Source organism: Myotis nattereri (genome assembly GCF_964212035.1).
Source record: "Myotis nattereri genome assembly, chromosome: 3".
NCBI lineage: Eukaryota > Metazoa > Chordata > Mammalia > Chiroptera > Vespertilionidae > Myotis > Myotis nattereri.
In genome coordinates this window covers 116,781,819-116,793,824 of record NC_138077.1, presented here as the reverse complement: position 1 = coordinate 116,793,824, position 12,006 = coordinate 116,781,819, and the positions used below count along the sequence as shown (strand labels likewise).

The 12,006-nt window shown below is 50.1% G+C and overlaps 1 protein-coding gene across 1 annotated transcript in view; it reads right to left on the bottom strand.

The window, feature by feature from the left end:
• The window catches only part of SH3RF3 (SH3 domain containing ring finger 3), a gene marked incomplete at its 5' end in the record, with an annotated part of 286,711 nt that extends 276,339 nt beyond the window's left edge, over positions 1 to 10,372 (bottom strand). Inside the window, 2 exon segments of the mRNA XM_081086188.1 lie at positions 9,810 to 10,301; positions 10,304 to 10,372. Of these exon segments, the coding sequence (XP_080942314.1) occupies positions 9,810 to 10,301; positions 10,304 to 10,372 (561 nt within the window).
• Between the last annotated feature and the right edge of the window lie 1,634 nt (positions 10,373 to 12,006).

Sequence of the window (12,006 nt, the reverse complement as noted above, 5' to 3'; positions counted from 1 at the left end):
GAATCTTAAAAGCAGCAAGAGTAAGACAGTCAGTTACCTACAAGGGAGTACCCATAGGACTGTCAGCTGATTTCTCAACAGAAACTATGCAGGCCCAAAGAGAGTGGCAAGAAATATTCAAAGTGATGAATAGCAAGAATCTACAACCTAGATTACTTTATCCAGCAAAGCTATCATTCAGAATTGAAGGTCAGATAAAGAGCTTCACAAATAAGAAAAAGCTAAAGGAGTTCATCACCACCAAACCAGTATTATATGAAATGCTGAAAGATATCCTTTAAGAAGAGGAAGAAGAAGAAAAATGTAAAGATACAAATTATGAACAACAAATACACATCTATCAACAAGTGAAACTAAACATCAAGTGAATAAATAATCTGATGAATAGAATAAACTGGTGAATATAATAGAATCAGGAGCATAGAAAGGGAGTGAACTGACTATTCTTGGGGGGGGGGGAGGTGTGGGGGATGTGGGAAGAGACTGTACAAAAATCGTACACCTATGGATGAGGACAGTGGGGGGGCAGGTGGTAAGGGCAGAGGGTGGAGTGGGAACCGGGTGGAGGGGAGCTATGGAGGGGGAAAAAAGGAACAACTGTAATAATCTGAATAATAAAGATTTAATTTAAAAAAAAGAAAATAAATTTCAGCCTATCCTTGAGCGAGCTCCAGAAGGAAGAGACACATGGCATAACTAAGGCAACGTGAGGCTTCTGAGATGGGAAAGAGCCCACAGACAGGTCGCGTCTAAGGCCTTCCTTCAGTGAACACCACTGTTGGGTTATGGGAGAGACTGCCAGGTCCTCTTCAGAGGGCATCCTGTGCGGCAGCCCTCTCTTGCTAGAGTAAGTCAGCACACCCCACTCTGCTCATGGGTGCTCAGCCCCCTCAACAATGCCCGACAGGCTGGGAAGCCCTTAAGGGGAGCTGGAGTGGGCCAGGGCTGTGGAAAGTCATGGGAAACACATCTAGTTCCAGGTTTCGGAAATCAATTCAGTTTTACATGGAAATAAAAGGAATTATATTCTAGAATAATATTAATGTGATTTTCTAAGAAAACATAAGACCACAAACACCTGTTCCTGAGAAAAGCTTCAGCAGAAAGAGTATAGGTGGCAAGGGGGCATCTGGCAAAGAACTGGGACTGCACAGGTGATCCAGTCTGAAGGCACTGGAGTCCACCAGATGGGACCTGGAACACAATGGGCCCCGCCAGGCTAGGAAACAGCACCCAGCAGGAAGCAGCTTTCCCAGGAGGGCATCCACAGGATGGGGCCTGGGGAGAACTAGCAAAAGGCTGGAGCAACAGATCAGAGATGCCCTCTGGGAACTCACCTGAGACACCCAGGAGACTCAAGGAACTTGAGAAAAAACTGGCAGGGCCTGGGAGGTAAAAGTGACAAGGTGACAAGGCAGAGGAAGTTCTTCTGTGACTTCTGGTGAAAGCAGGGGCGGTTGGTGCTAACCTGGGGTCGTGAAGAGAAAAGCAGCCAGCTGGCTAAATGCAGCCACCTCTCAGTACCCACCAAGGACACAGGCAGGAACATTCCCAGCCATGGACACCAGATGTATCTGTTGAGTCAAAGATGAAAAACTGCTGCCCATGAAAACACCTGCATGTGGGCTGGGCAATCAGAAAGAGACGCCCTCGTTCACTGGGCACTGCCCCTGTGCAGAACGAGATGCCTGTCCTCTGTGCACACAGCTCAGGGGAACACGACTCCTGAAGGCACCTGTGGGAGGGCAGACCCAGAGAGAGAGGAGGGCTCCGAGTGGCCGTCCAGGCCAGTTAATTCAGCTCAGCAAGGCCAGGATGTATCTCCCGCCATGCTACCAGGTGACCCTGTGACTGCCAGTGGCCTCTCCAGGTTTGCAAGTCCCCCTCAGAATCCAAGATCTGTCACCAGATGTGGTGGGGGTGGGGACAACTGAACTCCAGGAAAACTGTTATCATAGTCTGTGCAAAGGTGACACAGATGAATTTCCAAATCCACAAGAAGCACACAACGGAAGACACAACCTGCCACACAGGGCTGTCCTTTCTTCAGAAGCTTCTACTCTCATCTGCATGTGTGTGGACTACAGACTTGGTCCAGACAATCACTGCTCATGACATAACTAATCCACAGGCATCATAAACTTGGTGGATGAAGGTGAATCCACTGGCTATGTTTGAGGTGGTGGGAATTTAGCATGGGCCACATGCCTGCACTGTCCTCGACACTCTGCATGCCTCATCTCACACAGACGTGTCTGGCTTCAGTTACCACTGGCCAGGCACGGGAAGGAAATAGGTGCAATTTTTACATTACATAAAATTTGAAGTATGAGTACCAAGAGTTAAAGAATCCAAAGATTTATTTGTAAACAGTAAGTATTTATTACTTACATAGGAATTTCTAAAACACATGCAGGGTGTGTAGGAGAAATAAAGGCTTGGAATTTAACTGTCAAAGGAGGCACAGTGGCTGCTATTGCAAGGACTTAATGCTGTTCTAAAAATGAGCTTGGAGCCCTGGCCAGGTGACTTGATTGGGTATTGTCCAGTACACCAAAGAGTTGTTGGTTCAACTTCCGATCAGGCACTTGTCTGGGTTGTGGGTTTGATCCCTGGTAGGGCCCATACAGGAGGTGTCTGATTGATGTTCCACTCTCACATCAATGTTTCTTTCTTCTCCTTCCTCACTCTCTAAAAATCTCTTTTAGTTGTTAACCCTCACCCGAGGATATTTTTTCCATTGATTTTTAGAGAGAGTGAAGGGGTTGGGGGGAGACAGCGAGAGAGAAACATCAATGTGAGAGAGATACATCGATTGGTTGCCTCCCACACGGCTTGCAAGTAAGGTACATGCTCTTGACCAGAATTGAACCCACAATCCTTCAGTCTTCAGGCTGACGCTCTATCCACTGAGCCAAACCAACCAGGGCTCCCTAAAAATCTTTTTTTTAATGAGCTTGGTGCTCCATTTACTGGCAAAGTGGCAACCAATTGTTGGGCCACTTTCTAAAGACCAATATCATTTTTATCCCAAGTAGTTATTATAGTGACAGGTACGTAGTAAGTGCTCAAATATGTGTTCAGTAAAGTGGAGGAAAGGAATGCAACCCTATCCTCTTTCTTCAACACTGTGTGACAGTCTGACTGTGATCCCTGGTGTCCCTGGCTTCTCCCACATCTGAGTGCTATGGAACACTTGCTGTCCTGTCCAGACATCACAGCTACTCCACTTCTACTACCCTGAATCCTAATTCATTTAAACTCACATTAATTCACAGGAGTTATGCACTGATTCCATTAAGCAGAAATGCAGACGAGCTTCATAATAGCTAAAAACATAAACACTGTGGCAGAGGAAACAACCCACCAAGCCACTCCTCTTTCCAATCCCCCAAAAGACCACTGATCTCTAAATGCCATAGTCCATCAAGGGCCAAAGGTATATTTAAAGAAGGCAGCAACCTGTGAGTAGCACCCAAATTGTGCAACCATCTGATGCACTTTTGTATTCTAAATCCACTCAGTGAGAGAAGGGAGCCCCGCATTGTGGTGTGCCAGAACAATTTACACCATTCACTGCCAACACCTTCAGTTTGACACCCTGGTCTTTTATGGTTAATTAGAATTCCAATAGGGTACACATCAAGCACACATTTCTAATTCATCTAATCTGGTAAAAAATGACCTTGGCTCTTCAAGTGATGGAATAAAAGTCACTTTCTCTTAACTAAAGCCTCCTGATATTTTATTTCATGTTAACTGTGAAAAATAGAGATTAAATACAGGTTGAACTGAAATACATTCTTGAAATAACTGCATAATTGAGACCCGGTTTCATCATGCTCCAGCAAGCAAGTGGGTCTGAAAGGCTGGATGCAGGAGCCATTGGCTGTGACTGTGCTCAGTTCAAGCATACCGAGCAGTGTGATCTGGACAGTTGTCCACAAGCTACTGTGCCCGGCAAATGGAGGAGCTGCACCCTGCTTCCAGGAGAGCCTTCAACCGCTGTATCAGCCACTGAGTGCCATTATTCTCCCCCACTGCCTTTTTAAAGACAGTTTATAGCTTAGACATTTCACTTTAATGAAGCTCAGAGCAATCAATAACAAAGATAAAACTTGGAAGTAATTTTAAATGTGAAACAAACAGGTTCAAACACTTGGCTTACATGCACATTAATGCTCAACAACCCAGTCACAATAATAAAAGCTGACTTTGATTGTAAAGGCAAAGCATTGTATGAGATTGCACACACACACACACAGATATACATCCACACACACACATCCACACTCACACATCCAGACATACACACACACACACATATCGAGTCATACATACACACACGCACACACTCCCACACCCCCCCACTTATGCACACACACATCCAGACATATGAACTCACACATACACACACATCCACATCCAGACACACCACACACATCTCACACACACATCACACATATACATGCATACACAAATACACACACACCAACAAACACATACATAAACACATTCGCACGCACATGCACACACATGTGCACACATTCACACAAATCTACACACACACATACACATACACACACCAACACACACATCCGCACACACACATCCACATATACACATCCACACACACATTCACACACACACACACACACACACACACACACACACCCTTCTGCTAGGATACCATATAAATGAACCCACTAGCAGGAAGGTGGGCCCTGTGAAGTGTGCCTCATTGGTGATAAGAGAATTCCAGATTTCTTTATCATTACAGCACTGAGATGACGGCTGCTTATGTGTGCTGGGCACTGCATGTACATTACCTCCTTCATCCAGTGAAGCAGGAGGGGTCTCTAGCTCTCTGATAAGAAAGCTCAAAACAGCTAAACCCTTTGCCCAGGGGCACGTGATGAGGAAGTGTGGAACTCCAGACTGAAACTACCTGTGCTGGGACTCCCAACCCCTGTGCCACTTTGGCCACCCACCAAGTCCCACCCCTTGCCCTCCTTCCTCACAGGGACCCGCGAAGCCCAGGGACCTTCCCTGCCTGCAGCCACATACACGGGGGAGGCCCACCCTGTGTCCCAAGTCCCTGACTGAGCTGCTGCTCATCCTGGCACCAGCCTGGGATGCGACCCTGACCTCTGAGGTGTGAGAGGAAGTGTGTGAGGGTGGCCACCAACTTGGAGAGTGAACACCAGGGAAAGCAACCCTCCTTTCCCTGCTGGTGCTGTTCTCTTGAGGACATGATGCCTGAACCACTACATCTATCTCAAGACCCAGTGGGTGTGGCTAAGGGTGAGACCCACATGGTTGCAGAGCAGAAGGATGGACGAGTATGCATTCCTAAGGACAGATGGCACCACCTGACAAGCCACCTGCCCACTGCCACCCACACGGGTGGCTCACATCGCCTGCACAGGGCTGCCTGTGACTTGCCCTCAGAGCCGTAACTGGTATGATGCTCCTTCCTTGGGACCTGAGGCTCGCAGCCTGGGTTTATAAGATGGCAGCCTCCCACTGGAAGAGCATCTGCAGCCCTGGGGCAGACTGTATCCACGAGGGTTGGTGCAGCTTAAGTTTGGGAACTTGGTCTCTAATTAACTGTGGTATAGACTGAGAGAAGGACTCTAACCACAAATCCAGTTAGCCAGTCAATCTGAAGTCTCTTTCAAATATATCCTTAGTAATTGTTTTCCCCTGAGGAGGAAACCCTGAGGGCCTCAGCTTCCGCACCAATGTGACTAGCTACTGGATGAGCTAAAAAATGGATGAGATACACTTACTTAAATGAGATATACTCAACCACTGGCACACAGCAGGCACCCAGTGAAGACCTGGCCCACAGGAGGCACTCAGTTAGATTATTCACTAACTGCCACAAGTTGAAACACAACACTGGTGTGTCAGAAGTGCTGTTTCCACCCCCAGGGGCCTTTTGAAAACAAGACTATGAGGGACTTTGTTGTAACTCATCTGTCATGTCTCCAAAGGCTGGTGTCTGCCTCTTGTCATCACAATGACCACAGTCAGCCAGCTGTCTGTCATCCTGTGAGTTGTCTGGCTTTTGGTGAAGGCTTTCAGGCACTGAGCCTCTTACTCTAGAGTCCTCATTGCATCCAAGACCAAACATAGCACAACACCAGACAGCCAAGCAGAAGAGAAAGGGCAAGGATAGAGCCTGACCCATCACTTCCTGGCTCTCTGTCACATTGTCCCTATATCAATTCCTAAAAGTCTGCAAGTAGTAACTGTCACCCACTTAACAGGATTATGGTGACCTTTTTATTTTAAACTAGAGGCCTGGTGTATGAAATTTGTGCACTCCAGGGGGCCCCTCAGCTTAGCCTGTGCCCTCTCACAATCTGGGACCGCTGGCTCCTAACCGCTTGCCTGCCTGCCTGCCTGATCACCCCCTAACCACTTGCCTGCCTGACTGATTGCTCCACACTGCCTCTGCCTGCCTGCCTGGTCACCCCTAACCACTATGCCTGCCTGCATGATCGCCCCTAACCACTCTGCCTGCCTGCATGATCGCCCCTAACCACTCCGCCTGCCTGCCTGCCTGATCACCCCTAACCATTTGCCTGCCTGACTGATTGCCCCTAACCATTTGCCTGCCTGACTGATTGCCCCTAACCACTCTACCTGCCTACCTGATCACCCCTAACCACTCTGCCTGCCTGATCGCCCCTAACCGCCTCTGCCTCAGCGCCCCGCCCCCCAGCTTCGTCCAGAAGGAGGTCCAGGAGGTCATATGGCTATCCGGTCTAATTAGCATATTACACTTTTATTATTATAGATGTTAAGAAGTAGTCTTGAATTTGGAACCCCACAAAACCCATTTAGGAAGACACGTCGCCCATAAACTTCTCCATCAATGCTGGTTAAAGGTGTTAAAGGGGTCACCTTATAAAACAAAAAACAAAACAAAAAACAGACTGGCTGAGAAACATAGCTCATATTTTAGCAATTGCAATGCTTAGCGCTGTTCCAACAGGACTTTTTAAAGCTTACTTTATTAAGTAACACGTAATGACAACTATTGCAAACAGGCAAATGAAGAGACCAACAGTCCCAACCTTAGGCAATGGGTACTTGTAACTTGGTATAAAATTTCCAGGGCCTGCATAATTAACTGATTGGAAATGAACCTCCTCTCAGATGGCTCAGGTGAAAGGGAGAGGCTCTGCTAACCAGGTCAGGATTTCATCTGACTCTGATAACCAAAACCCTGATGAAAAAGATGCCAGAAAAGATGCCGGGGGTGGGGGGTGAGGGGGGAGAAAGGGGTGGGGACATGGGACTATTTCATGAACCAAACAGGAATGAGTACATTTTATACATGACTCATTCCCAATGTCTACCTGTAACTAAATTAATAAATAATCTAAGCAGATATTTGTTTATTTACATACCTAAAAAGTTTACATATCCCAATTGGTCAACTGGTCCAAAAGAAGGTTTGAGGGGCTTCTCATTGGGAAAATAGGGAGCTGTCTTATATTTAGTCACCTGCTACTGAGGCATATATAGTATTTGCTGAATAATGAGTGCCCATCTAATTAAGAAACACAGCCACATCCAGCATTCAGCTTCGCTATGAGCAAGTCCAATGGAGAGTAAAGTACTGAAAGCCTATTTGGAAGTAGTTTTCAACTGAAGTCGTGAAGTGTATAGGCTTGCTTAATGTACAACACTCCATGCAGGACTTCTGCTTGCCCAAGAAGACTTCCACTGATTGTCAAAAATCGGTGAGTAAAAAACTTTACTTTTTCCTCTCTGAAGGTGATCAAATATAAGATTAGATTTCATTCAGACTCTTAGTCCTTATGAGGTGGGCCTGCAAAGAAGAAAGGACTGGAGGTCACACTTAGTTAACACAACAAACTAAAGAAAAAAAAATATGATCAAATGCTCCCTAGAGCTCAGGAAGCATAAACATACACTGAGAGCTACATGTGCCTATAAAGTCAATCAATAACCCAAAAATCTGCTCAGCAAAATATTAACCTCCTGATCCTAAGTGGCATTACTAAAAGTTCAGCTTCTTGACACATTTTTTTAATTCTACAAATGCCACCACAGAGTTCAAAGAACTGAGGTTACCTCCTAACCTCCTGATCAAAGGCAATTCCCATAAGATGAACTGGGAGGATATCTTAAACATATGGTCATCAATGTTTTACTAGAAGCACCACTCCAAATATTGTTTACTTCTCTGACCTTTAATTATGATACCTAGATAACAACAGCAAGGGCAGAAAGAAAATGTTGGAAAATATGCAACAACACCGGTAACTGGATTTAATCACAATCAAAATCAAAGAAAAACTTAATTTCTCTTCAGCAGTGATCCCAAGTATAAATATGCCTTGACGATTCCCGACCATCCATTCTTCCTGATGACCAGGAAGTATGGCAAAGCAAACATCTAATTCACAGAGCAAAGTATGGCAAAGCAAAGTATGCCATATAACCCTAAAGCTCACCCTCCCAGGGTTTAAGTTCCTCACCTCAGAGATGCTGCAGTACTGAGTGACTCAGGTGGTAGCATTTTCCCACATCTCAATATTATACACATTAGAAGGATTATTTAAGTAGTTCATGCACCACCAACTCCTTAAATGGTCAAAAGTACAGGAATATGGTTGTGTTCTCTAAAATGAATAATCGCAATAGATTGAGTAGATTGAGAATGTACTTTTTTCCCCTTTAAGTGGGCTTTTCTATATTTAAAGAAAATATAAAACGTGACTATATAAAACTTGTTTCTCACACCAACATCCCATGGGCTATCTACCCCCCCCCCCCGAAAAAAAACAGTTCCCCAGGTGGCAGAGGGTGTGAAATTACACATTCTAAGTAGCCTTTGAAACCAAATCACTGAAACCCTCAAGATAAGGCCTTTGACTGAAACAGAAGCAGTGGGTGCTGTACAATGTAGCTGCACACACAAAAAACCTCCAGGACCCTGGGAATGCAGCCCTGCCTAAGAGCCAGGAGAGGACCAGGGCTTCCAACAGACAGGAGTCCAAGAAAAGATGGGCCAAACACCCCTCCCATCTGCAGGATAACCTCTTCCCTCCTGTTAAACAGTTTGCACTTTGTGTTCTACCAACCCTGGTCACACACTTCCCTCTGCCCAATCCTCCCTGGCCAGACAAGCAGGCAGGAGGCCCAGTCTTCCCAGGAACCAGGACCTGGAAAACATTAAGCACGAACTTTACCCAGGCAGGTGGAGGTGTGCAGGATAGTCTGGAGGTCTAGGGAAAGGTTTTTTCTGGAAAGATGGAAAAGGAGCAAAGTTTAAGAGGGGGTGGGAGGGGGGACAGCCCCAGCCAGCAGAGGGAATAGAGGTGACCCAGGGACAAGAAGACCTGCCCACCCCCTGGGAGGATGGGATGTTGGCACTCCTATGAACATGTAACAAGTTCCCCTGGGAGCACGTGGCACCACAGAGCAAGCGCAGATGGTGGGAAAGGAATTCTAAGGGAGAGGATGGAAGGAAGGCAGGTGCATACAAGAAGTTCAGAGGAAAGAGGGTAGATTGCGGGGAGGGGGGAAGAGACGGTGTCCAAAAATTGGCAAGTGGAACTTGAAGGGTTACATTCACGAGGTCCTTGGAGAAAAGCAAGTTAGAGAAAGAACAAGAAGGAGAAGGTCACTGTAGAGCCACCTCTGTTCTCCCCAGCCCCTCACCACTGCTCCCCACACCTGCAGGGACACGGGGACACACACACACACACACACACACACACACACACACACACACACACCCTGGCGCCGAGAAGGCTACCCACCTTTGCCAGGGGCGCGTTCCTGCTGGTTGTCAGCTCGCGCTGACTGCCAACCTCCAAAGGGAAAACTGGTGAGCCCGGGGCGCTGCCCATCGCGCGGCCCCTGCCACCCGCGACCTCGGAGGCCGCCCCTGAGCCGGGGCCAGAGCGCACAGGAGGGCTGCCTCCAGGGCTGGCGCCAGCTCGGGGCCTCTGGCGTATGCCATCCAGCAGGCGCACCAGCAGGATGTTGGCAGGCAGCTCGTCCACGCCGCAGCCTACCAGGATGCGGCACTCTGGGCAGCGCAGCTCGTGGCGCGAACACAGGATGCTCTCCAGACAGCGGCGACAGAAGGTATGCTGACACGGCAGCACCTTGGCCGTGGTGTCCAACCGCTCCAGGCACACGGAACACTCTAGCAGGTCCAGCAGTGACGACTCATCCATGTCCTCGCCCACCGCCGCGGCCGTGGCTGTCGCCCGCTGCCAACACCACCGCTCGCCCAGCCTGTCGTCGTGTCGCCCTCGCTCTGCGCAGCAGCGGCAGCCGCCTTGGACGCGCATAGCCTGGACTCTCCGAGAAGCATGGGGGAGGCGCCGGCGGCGGCCGCGCGCAGCTGTCTAGGTCCCAGGGCCGGAGGCGGGCCCACTGCCGACAGCGGGCATCAGGATGGCGCCAAGGCGGCCGCCGGGCAGCCGGGCTCCGCCAGAACTGCCTCCACACCGGCTGGTGGCCCGAGGCTGCAGCCGCCGCGGTGCAGAGTGGCACGCCGACCGGCCTGCGTGGCCGAGGCAGGAACTGGAGTTCCGCGCCCCGCGAGCCAACTCCGGGTCAATGGAGCCTACCTGTCCTTTGGAGCGCGACGGCCGCAGCTAATGGCTACACCATTGCCGCGGCTTGTCCGCCCCGCGCAGTGCTCCAGGGGAGCCGCCGGGCCCGTCACGCAGCGGGCTCCACGCTCCAAAAGGCCTCCTGGGGCCAGAAGCCCCGCGGCAGGAAGTGAGGGGAGCTGCCGGTCGGATCCCAGGGGGGCAGCGTGCGCGCCGCTGCTGAGCCGCACTGCCCCCGCGGCGCTCCATGCGCCCTCGGCCCGCCCGCGACTCGCTACCCGCAGTGAGTTCAGCCGGACACGTTCTCTTCCTCGACCGCAAGCACGTGCGCGGGGAACGCGCGAGGGTCACGGTCACTGAGGGGCATGGGAAAGGAGATGCCTCGTCCGCTGGACCTCCCTTCGCACAGGCGCACGCTGGCGAGGATTCCTGCCTCCAGGGCTCCCTGGAACTCCGAGCCTGCCCAGCTGCGAGGCTTGACCTTGTCCCCTCCCAAAGTCTTCCCTTCGGCTTTCCGTGAGCCTCGGGCAGGGATGTTTCCTCCCAACGCAGCTGCGAAGGGGAAAGTTTGGTAGGTGTTATCTCGACCGCCTTCGCCAGCGCTGGCGAGCAGCTTGGGGATGCAGCCAACACCGGGCATCCACCTCGACAACTCCCGGAGCTCTCCTGGTCGGTCTCCTTTTCAGATGGCCGCAGCAGTGACAACCCAGGAGCTGTGGGCGTGTGGGTGCGGGGACGCCCTGCAAAGCAGGAAGGGAAGGCGTTTGGGTTGGCTTGGGTGTCCAGGGTCGGTGCCGGCTCCTCCAGGCGGCTGCTGGCTCTCTCCGGAGTCGCGGTCGGAGGCTGGCGCCACTGCCCGCCAGACCCACACCCTCGAGCAGGTCACCGGCCTCCGCGCCTCCCCCACACACCCGCGTGTCTAGCGTAGTGCGGGGAACCCAGCGCCGTCTCCTGAACCCCGCTGCAAAATCTCCTGGGCTGGAGCATAGGAGAGGAAATCTGCGTTCTCCTTCCCCACTCCCCCGCCTCTGCCAGCGTCAGAGAAACGGAAGTACGTAGGGAGGACCCTGAGCATCAGGGAAGTTCGGCGGTGGGCTGCAGACGCTGTCAAGATTCCCTGCAGTGCGCTGCCCCCTAGTGGCCGCTGTGTGTTCATTCCCAGCCCAACACAAACCCTGGTCAATTGGGTGGCCCTACAAAGCCAGGTTGTTGCCAGAGCCAATGTCAAAAGAGGCATTCAGGTCCCGCCTAGCAGTCAGACTAACCTGTGGTTTGTGAAGTTAAGTGTAACTTGCTTTTTAACTTTTCAGGGAGAAAATAATATTTGCTAAGGCTTAAATGCCAAGAACATGCCTATGAATTATCCTATACTAGAGGCCCAGTGCACAAA